The following is a 21,041-nucleotide window of genomic DNA, read 5'->3' as shown; positions in this document are numbered from 1 at the left end:
CAAAATCACGGTTCGGTACGTACCTCGGTTTTAAAGTCACGGTTCGGTTTATTTTCGGTACAGTAAGGGAAAGAAATGCAAACATTAAACTGCAGGTTGTTTATTACTATAAACTTTTTTTAACAATTTGTTTACACTTTTTTGAACACTTTTTAATAAAACATATAAAATAAAAAAAAGAATAAGAAATAAAATACTGCTGCAAAGTTCTCCACAAAAAAAAATACTCTCAGTCTCAAACCAATATCACATAATAAAATAATGAAAAATATAAATAAATAACTATGATTACAGTGCTGCATTACCAATCCCAGCTTGTAGGCCTACTCATATTTAAAAATTAAGGCTGGGAATCGATTAAAAAAATTAACTAATTAATTGCACAATTTGCTGTAATTAATTGCAATTCCTCCAAGCTTGTAAATTATCAATAATTAAACTTAGAATCACCTAATTAAATGAAACACCGGGGAAAAAAAGGAACAGAAAATAGCCCTATATTAAAATAATATTAAACATAAATATATCAATGTATTATTATTTTTCAGTAATCAATCAACATAATCAATTTAAGATTTTTTTTTTATATATATATTTTTCTAATTATCAAAATAAAATATAGTCCTACAAAGCTATTATTACCAGAGCATGTGATCAGAGCCTAAGTGTACCATTGTTGCCAGCATGACTATACCAGCTCAGCAAACAGAAGTCTACTACTGAGAAATTTCACGTTATTTGAGCGGACTTTGCTTTTCCAGTGCGTGATCGGTACATGATTGGAGTGTTTGGGCCGTTAACGACAGAGCAGAACGCGCAGTGCAAACACGGAGTCGAACATTGAACATTGAGCAGAGAGCGCAGACAGACACACACACACACACACACACACACGCAGAACGGAGAGTGCGGCGGCGCACACGGAGCGGAAAAGCTTTTTTTCGCCCTGCAGTCGATTTCATTGGTTTAGGTTACAGTGACCATTATGACAGTGACGACGGGTAAAACTTTAGAATCAGCTGCAGGGTGGGATTTGCGCTGAACGCGGAGAGTTCCGCCACTTAATATGTTCGTGTGGAAACACAAAAATGTACCCATGTTCCGCACACAAAATATTGCATTCGGTCATTCGGTACACACGTGCACCGAACCGACTTGATTCTGTGAGTCGGGGTGAACACCTGTGAACAACCCAATTAGGCAGCACTAATCGAGTCTCATGAATGTAGTCACACTTTTGTTAAGTAAAAAATTACATTGTGGTTTGTTTTTCACCAAATACTGTCAAATGCCCCCCAGAACACTTGGAATATATGACACGTGTTTCATGTGACCATTGATACTTTTGCCTCTTTTCTTAGCTTGATGCTGTTCGCTATTCACTCCCATTATGTGAATGGGTGTGAGCTGGAATTATTATTTTTTATTATCCTTCTATAGTCCAAAAAAAAAAAGGGCACACTGCATTAGAACAGCAGCAGGGTGAGTAAATGATCACTTAATTTTTGGGTGAACTATCCTTTTAAGTGAGTTGCCTAGAATATTAGAATATAACACAATGACATATATATATATATATATATATATATATATATATATATATATATATATATATATATATATACATATATGACAGCTTACTATTATTTTGCCCAGATCAGATGAAATCCCCTTAAATACCTCAATTTGTTGAGTTGACAGTTTGGACTCTTAAGTCCAATAGAGAGCAGCCTCACTCCTGAATCCTGCAGGCCATTGTTACTCAGGTCCAGCTCTCTCAGGGAGTTTGATGATTGTAGAACTGAAGACACAACTTCACAGTGCTGATCACTGAGATTACAGTCTGTTAATCTGAAAAAAATAGAGGACTCTGATTAATGCTGGTGTCCCCACCAGATCGCACGACTTTCTTGGTTAACCAAGTTCAACATAAAAGATCATTGATTGTCACATTGATTGTATGTGTATAATGTTTTATTTCCTTGTTTATACAATCCTTTATAGTGGAAAAAAGAGTCTTGTTAGTTGAATAGTGTCATTTGAAATAATTTTTTTTATTTTTGTTGGACTTTTTGCCTTATTGATTGATAGTAGGGGTGTAACGGTACGCAAAATCACGGTTCGGTACGTACCTCGGTTTTAAAGTCACGGTTCGGTTTATTTTCGGTACAGTAAGGGAAAGAAATGCAAACATTAAACTGCAGGTTGTTTATTACTATAAACTTTTTTTTAACAATTTGTTTACACTTTTTTGAACACTTTTTAATAAAACATATAAAATAAAAAAAAGAATAAGAAATAAAATACTGCTGCAAAGTTCTCCACTAAATAAAATACTCTCAGTCTCAAACCAATATCACATAATAAAATAATGAAAAATATAAATAAATAACTATGATTACAGTGCTGCATTACCAATCCCAGCTTGTAGGCCTACTCATATTTAAAAATTAAGGCTGGGAATCGATTAAAAAAATGAACTAATTAATTGCACAATTTGCTGTAATTAATTGCAATTCCTCCAAGCTTGTAAATTATCAATAATTAAACTTAGAATCACCTAATTAAATGAAACACCGGGGAAAAAAAGGAACAGAAAATAGCCCTATATTAAAATAATATTAAACATAAATATATCAATGTATTATTATTTTTCAGTAATCAATCAACATAATCAATTTAAGATTTTTTTTTTATATATATATTTTTCTAATTATCAAAATAAAATATAGTCCTACAAAGCTATTATTACCAGAGCATGTGATCAGAGCCTAAGTGTACCATTGTTGCCAGCATGACTATACCAGCTCAGCAAACAGAAGTCTACTACTGAGAAATTTCACGTTATTTGAGCGGACTTTGCTTTTCCAGTGCGTGATCGGTACATGATTGGAGTGTTTGGGCCGTTAACGACAGAGCAGAACGCGCAGTGCAAACACGGAGTCGAACATTGAACATTGAGCAGAGAGCGCAGACAGACACACACACACACACACACACACGCAGAACGGAGAGTGCGGCGGCGCACACGGAGCGGAAAAGCTTTTTTTCGCCCTGCAGTCGATTTCATTGGTTTAGGTTACAGTGACCATTATGACAGTGACGACGGGTAAAACTTTAGAATCAGCTGCAGGGCGGGATTTGCGCTGAACGCGGAGAGTTCCGCCACTTAATATGTTCGTGTGGAAACACAAAAATGTACCTATGTTCCGCACACAAAATATTGCATTCGGTCATTCGGTACACACGTGCACCGAACCGAAAGCCCTGTACCGAAACGGTCCGGTACGAATACACGTACTGTTACACCCCTAATTGATACTGTGACACAAAGATGGGAGAGAAAGGAACATGATCAGGAAGGGACCTTGAATCAGACCGAATCGCTGTCATGTATTTTTCAATTTTATTTGTATTCCAATTTTCACAATACACATTGTTTTAATGCTGCAATTAACCTCTGATTATAGTGGTTCAAAACCTTGCTTTTAACCCTGGGTAAAGGAACGTTTCACATTTGTGAGTTAGAAGTGGGATTAGCACCACTTCTTACACAGAGTAATGAAACCCTGGTCCAGAGCAGGATTAGAGTCGCTTTTGTGCTGTTAATCCCACATTGCAGTGCAAAACTTGCACAGTGTGAAACGATACAGTGTTAGAGTGTTATGGCTAGATGCAGTGTTGTGCCAGTTCATACTTAAAAAGAACTAGCTCAAAGTTCAGTTCACACAGATGATAATGAACTAGGTCATGTTCATAGTTAATTTTTTTTTTTAAATGAACTAAGTTCACATATCTAAAAATGAACTAGTTCACGTTCATTTGTTAAATTCTTTTTAAGATAGGCCACTATCTTACTCAATAGAACCTCTTTACCATCCATTACCAGCTGCAAATCACTGCCACTCCAAAACTAATCAAAATTATTGTACCAATAGCCACGTTTCCATTACAGATTTGCGCAAATGTTTTGCGCTATTATCTAAATATCGATAAAAACGATTGTGAAATGATGGCGTTTCCATTAACCAATGTTATGCGACTAAAACGTCTTTTTTTTTCTCGCGCGATAAGTCATTCCAAAAATCACGGCAACGGACGTTGGTTTATATCACAGCCACTGCATTAGACATTATTATTATTATTAATGGAAGGAGACGTGGCGTGTTATACAAGCATTAATGGCAGGGAAAGACCCTTATAATGCGAAGGACACATATAGCCTAGGATTTTCTGGGTGTTTCGCCCTCATTTCTGCTCCGAGGTTTTGATTGTGGCATTTCTTTGAGATTTAGAATCCAGTAGCCTATTAGGCTATAGCCTATTGTTTCTTTTATGAATTTAATAAAGAACTCTGTCTCGTATTCTGTCCAAACGATCCATGTAGGCTACTTTTATGTCCATTCGTTTTCCCTTTTTTAACCCGTAATTGAAAAACGAAAAATGAACGGTTGTTGTCTTTTTAAAACGCAAAGTTGAACACCATTTTTTTTTATTTGAACTGGCTACACCAGCTGCTGCGCAAAAAAGTAAATATCGACGAATTTTCAGATGTTTGTTTATGACTTTTTGCCCCTTTATTAAACATTTAAAATATTCACAAATTAATATGGAAAACATGTCGATTTTACTGGTTTTCTAAGGCCAAATTAGAAACTGGAATTTATGTTTTTCCCGCAGTGCTGAATGAGAAGAGCCATTAATATTATTAATAAACTATTGTTTTGGCTAAAATCACATCTCCATCTCCGCTGTTAAGCAGATGCGCTTTTAGAGAGAAATGCACATTTCATACGGATTAATCAGAAGGTATTAGCTTTTTAAAGTGGACATTTGAAGCTTTAGCCTACATAGGCTATATTTTGTTTCAGTTTTCGCGCTCCAGTTTACAGAGATCATGAAAGTGCGTCTGATATTGTTTTCTTTTATTTTACAAAAGCACAACGTTTTATTGTTATTGTGAGTTTACACAAATAAAAGTAGTTGAGAATAATGTATTATTATTAGTATTTTAAGTCGTTTCCACTGTTGATAGGAAAATGCAAGTGTTCGCGCCCTCGCCTCCGTGCCATGCAGTGCGCGCTCCACATTTAGCTTTGTTCCTTTTTTGCATAAAAGCGTCTTTTAAATATAGCCTATTAAATGTTACAATAAAATAATATAAAATTATTATTATTTGCGTAGCTATACATGGACCCCAAACACACCGCGTCTTCTAAGTCAGGTGACTGTAAATGCGCAAAAACTGTTTGCATTGCGGTTTTGCGAAATATTCCTTTTTCGAATTGCCTAAAAAACCACCTCATGCGAGCGCAAAAACTTTTTTTCGATAAACGGGAGTTTTTGCGAAATTGACGTGTTTCCATTGTGCGTATTTTCAATTCGCAATTTCAATTTGAGCAATTTGAAGGGTAATGGAAACGCGGCTAATTATTATAGCCAGGAGAAAAATAATGTTGAGATAGAGAATCGTGTGAACTAGTACTAGCACTAGCCATGCTGGACCATCAAAGTGTTTGCCATAAACAGTGTCGTAAAACCTGACTTTTCAAATGAGCGTGAACGTGAACTGCGCGTGCTGCTCATTCCTGCCAGAGTGAGCGCCGCTCTCGTTCACGTTCATTGTATGAAAAGTGATTTGTTCAGTTCAGCGTTCGGCGAAAATATGAACGCGTTCAGTGAACGTCGTTCTTTGAACGCGTTCAGGCACAACACTGGTTAGATGCTTAGCAACGGACAGCCAATCAAGTGCCTCATGTTCACGTGTTGGACAGTCACAGAAATTGTATAAACAGTTGTTTCAGCGTTTGATGGGAAACATTTCAAATGGCAACAGAAAACTCACCAATTCACCTTTGGCTAAGCCCCGCCCCCCTTAGTTACTGTTGCTACGTCCGACAACTTCATCTGGGCAACACGGTGGCGGTAACGTTAGTCACCTTCAAAACTACCACAATAGCATGTCTGTAACATTAACGTTAGGTGTTTGTATCTTGAATAACAAAGTTAGCTAACATCCAGCCGCTAGTCAAAACATACAATCCTGATTTACGTGATAACTAAACCATCGCTAAGCGCTTGCTAGCACCTTGATTCTTCATTAATTAGGGTAGAGAACCGAAATCATAACCTAAAACAGCATAAAACTGTCTAACTAGTATAACTTCACAGTAAGGTTAAAAGCTAAATTTACCACAAAAGTGTGCTTGTTGATCCTTGAGGGGTTTAGCTGACTGTGAGGACGTCCACAAAGTTTAATCCAAAGACGACACTTGTCAGGATTTGACTTCGGTTTTGGGAAGGGAAAAAAACTAACACCCCCCTCCAACCTCTCTGGGAAACGCGTATCTGTGTTACAAATGCCCCAGGCACAACGTTTAACCATATTTTTGATAAAACTACGACGGTAATAACCTGCCGAGACCAAAAATATGAGACGCCTGTGTTAAAGTCAATGGAGCGCTGTGAAAAAGTGTCGGACCTCTGTGGGAGCTCGTTCTTGGCTGCGCTGTGATTGGTCAATCTACATTCTAGGGTGTGGCTTAACCAAAGGCGAATTGGAGTGAAGAAGATACCTTTTCATTCTTTCCTTTACAGTCCAAAAAGACCATATAAAAAAACTTGATAGCATTCGGCAATATGAGGACGGGCAATGCAAGAGCCTTGATGTAAACACGTGGCGTTCGTCCAATCAATGACAATAATAACACAAATATGCAAATAAGAACATTAATCCAGGGTTTAGGAACGTACAGCATGAAACATCGGTTTATAAATACCCAGGATAAATTGTTAACTCTCTTATCACAGTTACAGTCCCATAGCATTAAGGCAAGGACTAGTAGGCTCAGAGACCGTTTCTGCTCAATCCTGGTCCTGGAGTACCCACAGCACTGCACATTTTCAAATTCAACTCATCAGCTAGTTAGTAAAGACTCCAAGACCTCTAATATGTGTGTTAGATAAGAGAGACATTAAAATGTACAGTGCTGGGATTGAAATGACCTAAGTCAAGATATTTCTTATTTTAATACATCCTCACTGCAACTAGATATATGAGGTAGCCTAATTTTAAAAGTGTGATTTGTAGACCAGGAAAATTAATATATTTTTCTAAAAATGCTTAATCCTTATCCAGCAAATTATGAACAATGGAAAAGTCATGTAAATTCATTGGTTGAAAAGATATTCAGCTTTTAAAACTTCAGAAATGTAATTACTTGGATTTCAATTATAATTACAAATTAAAATAATTATTTTAAACATTTTATTCTGTAGACACTTCAAATTTATGTAAATGAAAAAGCCATTACAGCACATTTAGCTAAACTATTAGCCTACATGAGAGGTATTATGTTCATATTTCAAATCAGTTGATATTATGTTCATATTTTCACACTCACAGAGCTTTTCTGCAGTTCCTCAGAGCAGGTAACAGTCTCCTTCGACCCACTTGTGATGATATGATGTTTTTAAGGTCAAACTCATCCATCACCTTTTCTGACATCAAGATCAAGTTTGCCAAAGTTGAACATTGTGCAAGAGAAAGGTTTTTGTTACTTGTTCCAGATTGTAAAAATGCCTGCATTTCTTCAACAAGAGAACTATCCTTCATCTCAATCAAGCAGTGACACAGATTCATCCATCTTTCAGGGCTGACATTGTCTTCTGGACTTTCTGTGTTTTCGTGTTTTTTAAGGTTTTGGATTATTTTCTCTCTGCTCTCTGGGTTGTTCTCTGTGTGAATAAGCAGATCCTGTAAGAGCCTCTGATTGGACTCCAGTGAGATGCCATGAAGGAATCGAAGGAAAAGATCCAGGTGTCCATTTTTACTCTTCAAGGCTTTATTTACTGCTCCCTTCAGAAACACATCCAAAGAAACAATCTCACACTCAGATCTGGACTTTCCTGTTAGGACAGTCTTACTTGAGAGCAACTTGAAAGTTCTGGAAACATTCTTACACCAACTTCTGACCTTTCCAGATCGAGTTCTGGACTTTCCTGTCAGGAACATTTTCATAACTTCACTGTTCTTGTGTAAATAACAGAAAAACACATACAGAGCTGCAAAAAACTCCTGAAAGCTCAGATGTACAAAGCTGTAAACCTTCCTGTGATAAATCACAGATTCCTCCCTAAAGATCTCAGTGAAAATCCCAGAATACACTGAGGCGTCAGTGACGTCTATGCCGCTCTCAATCAGGTCCTCCTTATAGAACATCACATTGCCCTTCATCAGCTGATTGAAAGCCAGTTCAGCAAGTTTCACAAACACTCCTCTGTTGGACTGCAGGAGTTTCTCTGGATCTCTCTCTTCATACTTCTGGTTCCTCATGCTAGTTTGAATGAGGAGGAAGTGTATGTACATTTCAGTCAGAGTTTGAGGGATTTCTGCACTGAGATCTTGTTTCAGGATGTTTTGAAGCACAGTGGCTGAGATCCAGCAGAAGACGGGTATGTGGCACATGATGTGGAGGCTTCTTGCTCTTCTGATGTGAGAGATGATTCTGTTGGCTTGATCCTCATCACTGATTCTCTTCCTGAAATATTCCTCCTTCTGAGGGTCATTGAATCCCTGAATTTCGGTCACACGGTTGATGTATTCTGAGGGGATCTGATTGGCTGCTGCTGGTCTGGTGGTGATCCAGATGAGAGCAGAGGGAAGCAGATCTCCTTTCATGAGGTTTGACATCAACACACCCACTGATGAAGACTCAGTCACATCAGAAACTTTCTCACTGTCTGAAAACATCAGTGTAATTCTGCTCTCATCCAGACCATCAAAGATGAACACAACTGTACATTCATCATAAATCTTTGAGTCCAGATCTTGAAGTTCAGGATGAAAGTCCAACAGAAGTCTGTGAAGACTGTACTGATGATCTTTAATCAAGTTCAGCTCTCTAAATGGAAGCACAAACATGAAATCTACATCCTGATTGGCTTTTCCCTCGGCCCAGTCCAGAATTAACTTCTGCACAGAGACGGTTTTTCCAATTCCAGCGATGCCTTTAGTAAGAACAGTCTTGATTTTGTCCTTCTTCTCTCTTCTCTTCTCCTCATATCCTAGTTCAGGTGAAGGATCAAAGATGTCATTGCAGTTGATCGGAGTGTCCTGGAGTGTCTTGTAATTTTTCTCCATCTGTAGCACCTCATGTTCTTCATTCACTCCTTCACTCTCTCCCTCTATGATGTACAGCTGTGTGTAAATCCTGTTCAGGAGGGTCTGATTCTCTTGTAGTTTGATTCCCTCAAATAAGTTCTCATACTTGTTCTTCATGCTGGTTTTGTGCTGGTCTTTGACTCTCTGCAGATCATCATGCACTGGCTGGTGAGAGTCGAGCTGCAGGGCTGCTTCTGTGTCATGATGACTGATGTGTTTCTGACAGGAGGAGGATGAGCTGGTCTGACAGGACACATCTCTGATCTGGTCAGCTCTCACACCACTGAAAACACATTAAGATGAACAGAGACACAAAAACCTCTGTTAAAATAAATATAAAAATCACACTACATGTAGAAACTGACTTCCTAATATCATACATGGAGATCCTCGCAAGTTCTCACACAGATTTTATTTACCCATGTTGCTAACAAACTGTTAATTAATTATGCACATCAGGCATTTTGGGGCAGATAATGACCTGCATATTAAAAGTAATGAGACATCAATATTTCAGTAGTCAAAATGTTTGAATAAAAGAGAAAGGCGGCTAAAATTCTTGACCAGATTTACCAGAAACCATTATTTTAAAATATCACAGAAACACTGACATGAAGAAAAAGCAGTGTTCATGTGAAATGATTACATATAATTGATTTACTTGTAAATAGTGACAGATGATACTTAAATAATTTTATTCTGAAGAATATGTAAAGTTTGCTGTTGGAGCTAAAGGCAAAAATAATTAACATGATAATCAACAGCTGGCTTACTTTTCCATTTGTTGACATGACATGGTTTGATTCAGATGGTAAATATCGTATTAGGTTTGGTGTCCAACTTAGAGATAATCACCATATTTATAGTGAAACCATTATATTTAAAAAAATATATATATTAATCATATAATAAAATATCATTCAATATTATTGTTACTACTGTAAAGCCAATATAATTTTTTATGGGATCTCATTCAAAGCTTTCAGAATCTTTAGTTTTTAAATATTTTTTCTGTGTTTTTATATAATGAACAGTTTAATTTTAATGACAGCATATTATTAAACAAAAATGCATTTATTTTATTTATTAAAATAAACAGAACTAAAGTGATTGTTTTGAACAAGTACTAACTTAGATATTATGCAAAACACATTACTTTATTGCTAAAGTGTTTGTATCAATACTGGGGGCCTTTTGCCCCATCTTGGTGAGTCTTTTAAATCTTATAAATGTATGAGGCGGCAATAAAGTTGATAGATTGGATAACTCCGGATAGATTTTACGCAGACTATAGTCTATAGGATAGTCGGGGGTAAAAGGCTTAAAGGTTATTGCCGCCTCATACATGTATACGATTTTTTACCAAAACAAACCACTTTAATGATTTATTTTCCCACAAAATGTATTGATCCATCAATATTCAATAAAAACATGTATTTATTCTGCAATCATACACTATGCATAAAGAGTAAATGGCTCTGAATAGAGAGTGAGATTCAAGAGGCAGCCAGAAAAACATACTCCAGTTAATATTAGATCAATACTATTATTAAAACTACACCTGCAGACCTGAGTTCACCTTCACTGCACAACAGTTTGACAGTGTTCAGACCCTCAACATAACAATAATCTCAGACAGCAGCGTTTGATCAATATCATCAGCTCTGTTGGCCTAGAGAAGTTTTAGATGCTGCTCTGATCAGACTCTTCACTGATAGCAACATCATTCCTCTGAACCTCAAATAATATTGGCATTAATCAAAATAATTACGCTGTTTTGTGCATATATGATACATCTTCTGTTAAGCTGCTTTTAAACAGTTTATATTCCAAACAGTGCTAAACAAATAAACTGTGGTAACTATTTCGATGGTTCACTTTAGACATTCTACTAACCAGAAGTTACTTTGCAACTACATGTGAACTACATGTCATTAGAGTATGAGTAGACTGTTTAATTTCTGCTAAGACTTTATTTTGATGATCCTCAACAGACATTTTACTGACTATAAACTTTACAATTACATGTCAACTTATTCTACTAGCCCGAACCCTAACACCTTACCCTAACCTAACAGTCTACTTACAGTCTACTAACAGTCTACTTACAGTCTACTACAGTCTACGAACGGTCTACAAACAGTCTACTAACAGTCTACTAATACTCTAATGAGTAGTTGTGATTTACTTATAGTTAGTAGAACGTCTAAAGGCACTTTTCCACTGCGTGGTTCGACTCGCCACGACTGGGCTCAGCTCAGCTCAGCTCTCTTTATTTGTGGCTCGGTTTGCCTTTCCACTGCAGTTTAGCACCACTTCTAAGTGATCATAGGAGCCAATCCCGTGAAGCAGCCACAGAAAAATACGAGATATATTGTATTGATTTTAACCGATAAAAAATATATTACAGTTTTCAGACACGATTATCTACACTTTTTTATAGTTTATTTCAGGCTGTGTCTATGGCGTTATTTTAATGACAAATGCCGAGATTGCATCCAAGTAATGCGCAAGCACAAATCTCTCAACTCGCAGGCGGATCTCCTTCACTCTCGCACAGAACTGGACACTCGTTCTCAAATATACAGTCTCAGGCTCTCGTCTGCTCTTGCTCAGACATTACGTGTGCATGCTCAAACTCAAAATCTCTACTTGCTCTTTCTCTAGAATGTTCTTCTCTCCTGGATTTAATGTTGCCAGAAGCTTTCAACCACCAGACTTTCACGATTGACTGACGAAATAACACGTGTACCTTTCAATTGTAAAGAAATTACGGATCCGCCTTTATTTCATGAGATAGCATTTTCAAGCTGATTTTAGTCAGCCAGTTCTCAAGTTATTTTATTATTTAATAGTTATTTTTGAGTTAAGTGCTTATTGTAAACAGGTATTTATTGAAATATATTTTTTAGTGAACCGCTACAGATCATCAGATATCAGCGAGAGCGCGACTCACAACAACACTCATGGAGAGAATGTGCTTTTGTTTGGTTGGTAACATAGGCATAATCCTGCGGTGGCTGTTGATGACTATTTTAATCCTGCTGGTTTGGTGTCTCGTGTCGCAAATCCAATGACGCTGCAGTGAAGATCCTCTCTGACCAAATTAGTGATCTGCAGTTTACACGTTACATTTTAGTCTCGGTACGGCTCGCTTGGAACCTCAACCAAGGTGGTAGGGCTGCACAATTAATCGAATTTCTAATCGCGATTACGATTACGGATGCCACGATTACGTAATCGTTCAAAGCCGCGATTACCAAAAAAAATTGCAAACGCGGTGGCGCGCACTGTGTATCGCTTCACTGAATATAAAGTGCAAAGGAAACTACGAGCATGCAACGTTGTTACGTTGTAAATTAGTAAGTCACAATAAAAGTAAAATACCAATGAATCACGTTACTGGTACGTCGTGTGTTAGCTGAGAAGGATTTGCATGCAGGGATGATTTTCATTCTATTCACCAGGAGAAGTTTCCATGTTTCATTAACAGTTCTTGGTAACTGTCGTTTCAATATTAACCCCAAAATGCCACCTTGTTTTCACTTTGTGTTATTTTTTATATTTTTAAATGACTGTGGTGGCTCATAACAACATTGTATTAACAAAAACTAATTTGGGACTGCTATTTAATAGCTTTAGCATAGGCCTAATGTTTATTTATTAGAAGTCATTACTATTACTCTTATTCTTACAATTTATGTGTATGTTAACTAAAGGGGGACAGTACTTGTGTGTGTGTTCACAATTTTTAAGTAAACATGTATTATAATATGCCTATATATATATTCAATATAAATTGTGATAATTGTAATTAATAATCGCAATTACAATTTTAAGGGAATAATCAGTAATTATGATTTTTGTCATAATTGTGCAGCCCTAAAAGGTGGTACTTAAAAAGTAGCAGGTACAGTACTAGGAACTTTACACAGTGGAAACACCCCAAAAGTGGGCCGTACTGAGCCATATCATGCAGTGGAAAAGCGTCATAAAGTGGACCGTCGAAATAAAGTGTAACTATAAACTTGACATGACTGGGTTCAGTAAAATTGTTCAGTCAACATTTGTGAGATAATGTTCATTACCACAAAAATGTATTTATACTCTTCACTCTTTTCTTAAAAAACAAAAAAAACACTTCAATTGTAAAGTTCCTCACCTTAACCTCGATTTTGCTTTTTGCAGAGAAAAAGAGTGACGGATCAAGAGTAATATTTGCTTAATGCTGAAATATAATTGAATATGTTTGGATTTGGTAGACGGTAATTTGTCTGAGAAGTTTGAGAACCTCTGATGTTGGTTTTTAGGAGTGACAACTTCTTATTGGAGCATTTTGCAAATATTTTCCAGTTGCCATTTCTCTTTTAGTCGAACTGACCTTCCTAGTCCTAAGCTTTAATGTCAGAGGTCATACAGATGATTTTCAGCAGGCATCTGAAAATTTAACTGGTTACGGCCCTCACAAGCACACTCAAACAAGTTTTCTTATAGAAATAAAAATAATATAACTGGGTAAAATGTACTAATTAAAAGTTGAGCAGAATGAAACCATTAATGCAGTTCAATGGTTTCTGAGATTAGTGGGTTTGTTGTTCAATAACAGAGCAGTTTACCAGTTATGAAGAGCTCAATTCAGCAACAGTATAAGCAGATCAACTAAACATAGTGTTGTTTTTCAGCTCAAGTCAGTTCAATAAAACTTTGTCGATGTTCCAGAGATCATCAAATTCAGTTCACCTATAAAGCAGATTGTCAAAGACAAAGACTTCGGCTCCAACGATTATGAAAACAAGATAATCAACGTGAAACGATTATTGTGCCTCTGCTGCATTCGTCCAGCGCACCTTCCTTTCCTTCACAGCGGTGCGCTTTCATTTCCCAAGTCAAACTCAACATCCAAATCAGCCAAAAAGTGAGTGTTGTAAAATATAGTCTACTTTTGCTAAACTGCAGGAAGTGCTTGATATTAAACAGTGTTATTAAAAGTGCATTTAGAAGGGAAAGAAACGCTGTTCCCTAGGCGTCCACCTGTGTGCGCGCTCTGAGACGGGGCTAAACATGCATTAGATAAGTATACTGTGGCCTTCAGATACTCGCCTAAGCGGTCAAATAGCCCACACACAAATACCTCAAAACGGCAGTTATGCAAGTATCCTTGTAAAGAGTCAGTTATGTCTTAGGGGCTGTTTACATAGTTTTGGGTGGCTAAAAATGCAAACTTTTGAAAACGTGTTTCAAAGTGCACGTTTTTGAAAACTTTCTCTATGTAAACAACAAAAACGCAAATCTCTGAAAATGATGAATGAATGAATTAGGCATTAATATAGCGCTTTCATATACTACTGTACACCCAAAGCACTTTACAATCATATCAGGGGATCTCTCCTCAACTACCGTTTGATAACGTCATGCACAAGCGTAGGCTATTATTCAGGGCTGCCAACTTTTGAGTTTAGTTTGTAGTGAGAATTAGGGAAAAAAACAACTTGCATCACAATAGGGGTGTAAGTATGATTGTCAAAACATTTGGTAACTAAACAGAATTATAATAAGTTTAGTGACAACATGTTACAATGTTTATATGGTACAATGACTGGTAGGTACTGTTTGTATTATTGCTTAACACTATTTTCACGATTTCAATTATATTCTTGGGATTTGATTTCAATTTATTGACTCATTTGGATAAATATTAGGTAGGCAACAGTAGATGGCCTACATGTAGATTTTTCTCAAGAAAAAATATATCTCACATAATGCTGTAAACATACAGAGAGCCCTATCAGCTGGTATTATTAAAGGTTAAAAATAACAAATTAAATGGTTTTCATTATAATAACAATTATTTATTGACAAGTAAAAATATAATAAATATGTAATATAGTGCACATAGCAAAATACTCCTTACTATAGCAATTTTTTCTAGTCATCTAACGTGCTATGGTCATTAAATGGCTTTCCTGAGGTAAATGTAACGTTCTGTGCCATAATTGTTCTCCTGCTGTTTTATTGACCTCTTTCCGTGGTTGAAAAACACTGATAGATCGATATTATGTATGAGGCATAATACCTTTCGGTAATTTGTACTGTATCTTTAAATAAAAAGTAACAGATTATCAGTTTACTTGAACTGAGGTGCTACAGCGATCTGTCACGTCACATTTACAAGCACAAAAACGGTATTGATTGTCTGAATTTCGTAATAAAATGGACAGAACATGAGAGCTGAGAATTTTTTTCATATCAAAAGTAACTTGCTCTGTCTAGTCTGTCGGTCTTCGTGTCCTCTTTGCTCCGCGATTTTTTTTCTGCGTGAGAAAGTGGATGTGTGGCGTGAGAGCCTGTGAAAAGTTTCAATTGAGTGAGTCTCACGATGAATGTGTAGGAGTTGGCAGCCCTGTATTACTTGATCAATCTATAGTGTTCTCTTACGAGAGGTTCTCTCGTATTGCGTAAGTAGCTTACGCTGCGGGAAAGTCTCCTTTCTCGAGATACTGAAGCCAAAAAATTATCCTTAATTTTTAATAATCTTGTCAAGGCAGTGCGGCAGCCTGCATGCCTCACGCAGTGTCTTAAGTGTAGAAAATGTGCCCACTCCCATGTGCTCACTGCTTCACACAAACACGGTCCCCATGATAACGCGCCCACAGCACTCTCTCATAAAGCGGACACACGCCGCTCGAGTTTTAAGTGTAGTAAATGTGCCCACAGCTCTGTGCTCACACCTACCCGCTGCTCGCTCTGCCATTCAGTTACCTCGAATTACAACGGCTCAGGCCGAGGGGATATTAAGTGTAGAAAAAGTGCCCACTCCCGTGTGTTCACTGCTTCACACAAACACGGTTCCCATGACAACGCGCTCAGAGCGCTCACTAATAAAGCGTAAACACGCCGCTCGAGTATTAAGTGTAGTAAATGTGCCCACAACTCTGTGCTCACACCTACCCGCTGCTCGCTCTGCCATACGGTTACCCCGGGTTACAGACCCTCTAAAGCTCCCAAACACTGGCCGTGTTATAAGTGTAAACCCTGCGCCCGCTCACGAGCACGCGCATTCACTTTCAGACACTATAACCCCCACGCCGCTCTCGCGCCAGGGGTGTTTGACAGCAAAACGCGCTCCATCCTCCGGGACCGAGCTACTGAACGCTGTACAACCGGCCAATTCTGTTTATCAGCCCCGGTGTTCGAGCACCGGCGGCGCGCGCGCCGCCCCCATCCTCTCTGATACAGGTTCCCCATCCCGTGCAGCGCGGCGATCTGAACCCAGAGACCATTCGACCCCTAGCTATGCATGCAAAAGCATGGGAAGCTATTCAGGGCGCGTCAGGATGGGTGCTGAACACTATAAAACACGGCTATTCGCTTCAATTCGCTCGTCGCCCCCCGCGCTTTCTAGCGCAGACGGAGACGAAAGTGAGTTTGAAAGCAGCGCACCTGCTTCAAGCAGAAATAGCAAAGCTGCTGCGCAAGGGGGCCATAGAACAGGTTCATCCTTCCCTGAGCGAGTCGGGCTTTTACAGCCGTTACTTCCTCGTTCCCAAGAAGGACGGAGCGTTAAGACCTATTTTAGATCTGAGACATCTGAACAAAGCCCTCATGAGACGGCCGTTCAAGATGATTACAACCAGACAGATCCTTGCGCAGATCCGCCCAGGAGACTGGTTTATCTCTCTCGATCTGAAAGATGCGTATTTCCAGATCCAGATAACTCCCCGTCACAGGCCATTCTTGAGATTCGCCTTCGACGGTCGAGCTTATCAATACACAGTCCTGCCGTTCGGCCTGTCTTTAGCACCCCGTACATTTACGAAATGCATGGACACGGCTCTCGCTCCCCTGAGAAGACAGGGTATGCGAATACTGAACTATCTGGACGATTGGCTTGTCCTAGCGCAGTCAGAGACAGAACTTGTGTCTCACAGAACAGCGCTTCTCAGCCATCTGGAAGATCTGGGTCTCTCGGTTAATTGGACCAAGAGCTCGCTCTCGCCCCGTCAGTCAATTTCCTTTCTTGGAATAGAACTGGACTCGGTGGCTATGACGGCCAGATTGTCGGAGCAGCGCACGCGCCGCGTCCGTCTCCTCGCCGCATCCTTCAAAAAAGGCAGCCGGGTTCCGCTGAAAGCATTCCAGCGCATCCTGGGGCATATGACCTCAGCTGCGGCAGTGCTTCAGCTGGGCTTACTGCGCATGCGCCCGCTTCAACGCTGGCTGAGAGCGCGCGTGCCCCATCGAGCCTGAGCGGCCGGCGGCTCGCTAATCAGAGTGACTCAGGGCTGCGTTTCAGCCCTGCAGCCCTGGCTAGCAGCCGAATGGTATCACACAGGAGTGATTATGGGGGTGATCTCACACCGGAAAGTTGTCTCGACAGACGCTTCCAACCTAGGTTGGGGAGCGCTCTTCGAAGGCAGACCGGTCTGTGGCCGCTGGTCAGACCAGGAGAATCTCCTACACATAAACTGTCTAGAGATGCTCGCGGTCGAGAAAGCGCTCAAACACTTCCTCCCATTCCTCCATGGTCACCATGTTCTAGTCCGCACGGACAATACATCGGTGGTGGCCTATGTGAATCGCCAGGGCGGTGTCAGATCAAAGACGCTCTGCGCCCTGGCGGAACGCCTCCTCGTGTGGGCTCAGCACTCTCTGCGCTCACTGAGAGCAGCGCATGTGCCTGGCCACCTGAACGAGGGCCCCGACAGACTATCCAGGGACAACGTTCCCCCTGGGGAGTGGTCTCTACACCCCCAAACAGTCCAGTCACTGTGGCGCCGTTTCGGCAAAGCGGAAGTCGACCTTTTTGCGTCAAAAGACAACGCTCACTGCCCAGAGTTCTTCTCAAAGAACGAGGACGCGCTGGCCCAGACCTGGCCCAGCGGCCCGCTATACGCTTTTCCCCCGGTCTCTCTGCTGCCTCAGGTCATCAAGAGAGTCAGGGAAGCGCACCACACAGTGCTCCTCATAGCCCCGTACTGGGAGAACCAAGCTTGGTTCCCGGAACTGATACAATTGGCAGATTCAGTCCCTTGGCCGATTCCGGTGCGGAGAGACCTTCTCTCTCAAGCCCGCGGCTCGATCTGGCATCCCCATCCAGAGCGCTGGTCTCTGCATGCGTGGAGCCTCAACGATTACACACTGATCTGCCAGAAGGAGTCATGAACACGATCATACAATCCAGAGCTCCCTCTACGAGGCGGCTCTACACGTCTAAATGGTCGGTGTTTAACAGATGGTGCACTGCCAAGGGGCTCGATCCACAGACATGTGGGGTATCGCAAGTATTGTGCTTCCTTCAAGAGCTGTTGGACGCGGGCAGGTCCCCCTCCACGCTCAAAGTTGATGTCGCGGCCATTTCAGCGTTCTCTGTCTCAGAGCTGGGCATTAGGAAGGAACGAGTTCGTTATCCGCTTCCTTAGAGGAGCTAGGAGGATGAACCCCCCGCGACCCCCCTCGGTTCCTATGTGGGATCTTTCACTGGTCTTGGAAGCCCTGAAAGCGCATCCCTTTGAACCCGTGGAAACTATGGATATGAAATACCTCACGCTCAAAACCGTTTTTCTGATAGCACTGTCTTCAGTAAAACGTGTGGGAGACCTTAATGCGTTATCTGTTAACGCCGCGTGCCTCGAGTTCGGACCCAATGACTCTAAAGTCATTCTCAGACCGAGGCATGGGTACGTTCCCAAAATTTTGGCCACTCCCTTCAGAGCGCAGGTCATTTCTCTCTCAGCCCTGCCGAATTCTGGCAGCGAGGCAGAGAGTAATCTCCTCTGCCGGGTCAGAGCGTTGAGAAACTATATTTCGCGCTCCGCCGCCTTCAGGCGCTCGGAGCAGCTGTTTGTTTCATTTGGTGGGCGCACCAAAGGTCTCGCCGCCTCGAAACACAGCCTGTCCAGATGGATAGTGGACGCTATTGCTGCTGCTTATGCGTCTAAAGACCTGCAGTGCCCACTGGGCATTCGAGCGCACTCCACCAGAGGCATGGCCTCATCGTGGGCGTGGTCCAGCGGGATTCCCATTCATGACATTTGTGCAGCGGCAGGCTGGGCCTCCCCCTCCACATTTGTTAGGTTTTACAACCTGGAAGTTCCCGCTTTGCAGGCGAAAGTGTTATCATTCTAAGTCTCGCGTAGCCAGCCCACTGTCTGTGCGCGGGCTACGTTGTGTGATTTAGCTCTACTGGTTGAGCTGCACTACGTAGGGAAGTGTCAGTTCGGACCGGCTGTGCCACTCCGCGCCCCATAGTATGTGCTTGTGTACTGCGCTAGCCCTCTGTTGGCCGCCCGGCTCCGCTATCACGTTCCCCGGGCTCTCCCTGGGACTCATTCAGTGGATGCTGGGCACGCGCACGGCGTTGACAAGGGAGTTCCCGCAGCGTAAGCTACTTACGCAATACGAGAGAACCTCTCGTAAGAGAACGTACTCGGTTACTAAACGTAACCTCTGTTCTCTCTAGAGAGGGAACGAGTATTGCGTAACCCGCCGTGCTCGCGCCACGAGCTCATTCGCTTCATGCGACAGAAACCAGTGAAGCAGCCTCTGAGCCCTGCTTATATACGCTAAGCCACACCCCTAATGACGGGCTGTGACGCATTAAGCGCGCCAAACGCGCTCATTGGTCGTGACGTCGCGCCAAGGGCTCAGCGATAGGCTGCTGCAGTTGCCGCAGGGCAGCCAATGGGCAGGCGAGTCGCCTGCCCTAGGTCTGCAGGCTGCCGCACTACGTTGACAAGATTATTAAAAATTAAGGATAATTTTTTGGCTTCAGTATCTCGAGAAAGGAGACTTTCCCGTAGCGTAAGCTACTTACGCAATACTCATTCCCTCCCTCTACGTTTAGTAACCGAGTACGTTTCATCGCCATCTAATGGTCTGGCAGAAGAATACAGCATTTATAGTCGCTCTCGCGGATCCGTGTGAATGACAATCGTTTTGACAATGATGTCATCAATACGCGGAAAACTCAAAGGAAAAACTAGGAAAAAGAGCCCGTGTGTAACAGTATATCGGATCCATGCAGCTCTTAAAGTGATAGCAGCCTAATAAATCTGCTAAATCCAACAACAAAAGACAAAGATAAAACCACTCACTGCTCTTGAATTAATAAACTGTAGTTTTAAAAAGTATTAGTCTATATTTAATGTATACAGGAGTGTTAATTGATTACTTTATTAGATTTCTGTTGTAGGCTATTACTTATCTGAATAACACAATAAGCACATCTTCCTGTAAAACCTAAAGCAGTGTTTTTTAATTTGTATTTTTGTTCTGTTGTATTTTTTGTTCTGCTGTATTTTTTCGGTTTTATTTATAATTTAGTTTCCCTCCAGGCTAATTCGTGGAATTGGTTATTGTTAAATTTGTGAAAAATCGCAAAACAGAATAAAGCGACATATGGTTTAATTATAGTTTATGGGATCTCACGTACGTACCGCTCTCATTTGGCATGAATCCAAAAGTTTCCATTGTTGCGATGTAACATTTGGTTGCTAACCTATTACTTCTTTTGTAAACGATGCTTTGTCCTTCACTCGTGTCCTGATATCCAGGTAAAACAGCGTTCACGGGCACAAAAATGTGTTTTGGTTTACCACTGGTACTTATCACACTGACCGACACAGCCCTTAACAAAAGTGGATAATTTTGAACATTAATTTACTATTCACAGTAAATGCAGATAAATATCGAACATTTAATTTACATATTTTTAATTAAATGAATGTTCCAGAACTTCTGTGCCGCCCCCAGTCTGAGAACCACTGACTTACAATAATTAACCTTGTATTAGTTTTTGCTGAAGTATTGATAATTGTGAAATTTCACTGACATTTAAAATTCTCATATCATGAAATAAGAGTTTATATCTATATCCACC

The 21,041-nt window shown here is 40.5% G+C and overlaps 1 protein-coding gene across 2 annotated transcripts in view; it reads right to left on the bottom strand.

The window, feature by feature from the left end:
* Positions 1-21,041, bottom strand: part of LOC311295295 (NACHT, LRR and PYD domains-containing protein 3-like) — an 85,806-nt gene that overhangs the window by 53,542 nt on the left and 11,223 nt on the right. For both annotated transcript variants that reach the window (XM_084416605.1, XM_084416604.1), the window contains exons 3-4: positions 7,404-9,446; positions 1,681-1,851 (exon numbers count right to left, since the gene is read on the bottom strand). In XM_084416605.1, the coding sequence (XP_084272731.1) occupies positions 1,681-1,851; positions 7,404-9,446 (2,214 nt within the window). The remainder of the gene's footprint in view (positions 1-1,680; positions 1,852-7,403; positions 9,447-21,041) is intronic.

The sequence above is a fragment of the Rutilus rutilus genome (assembly GCF_951802725.1).
Source record: "Rutilus rutilus genome assembly, chromosome: 1".
Classification (NCBI taxonomy): Eukaryota; Metazoa; Chordata; class Actinopteri; order Cypriniformes; family Leuciscidae; genus Rutilus; species Rutilus rutilus.
The sequence above is the reverse complement of the archived record's forward strand: the minus strand, read 5'-3'. Positions and strand labels throughout refer to the sequence as shown.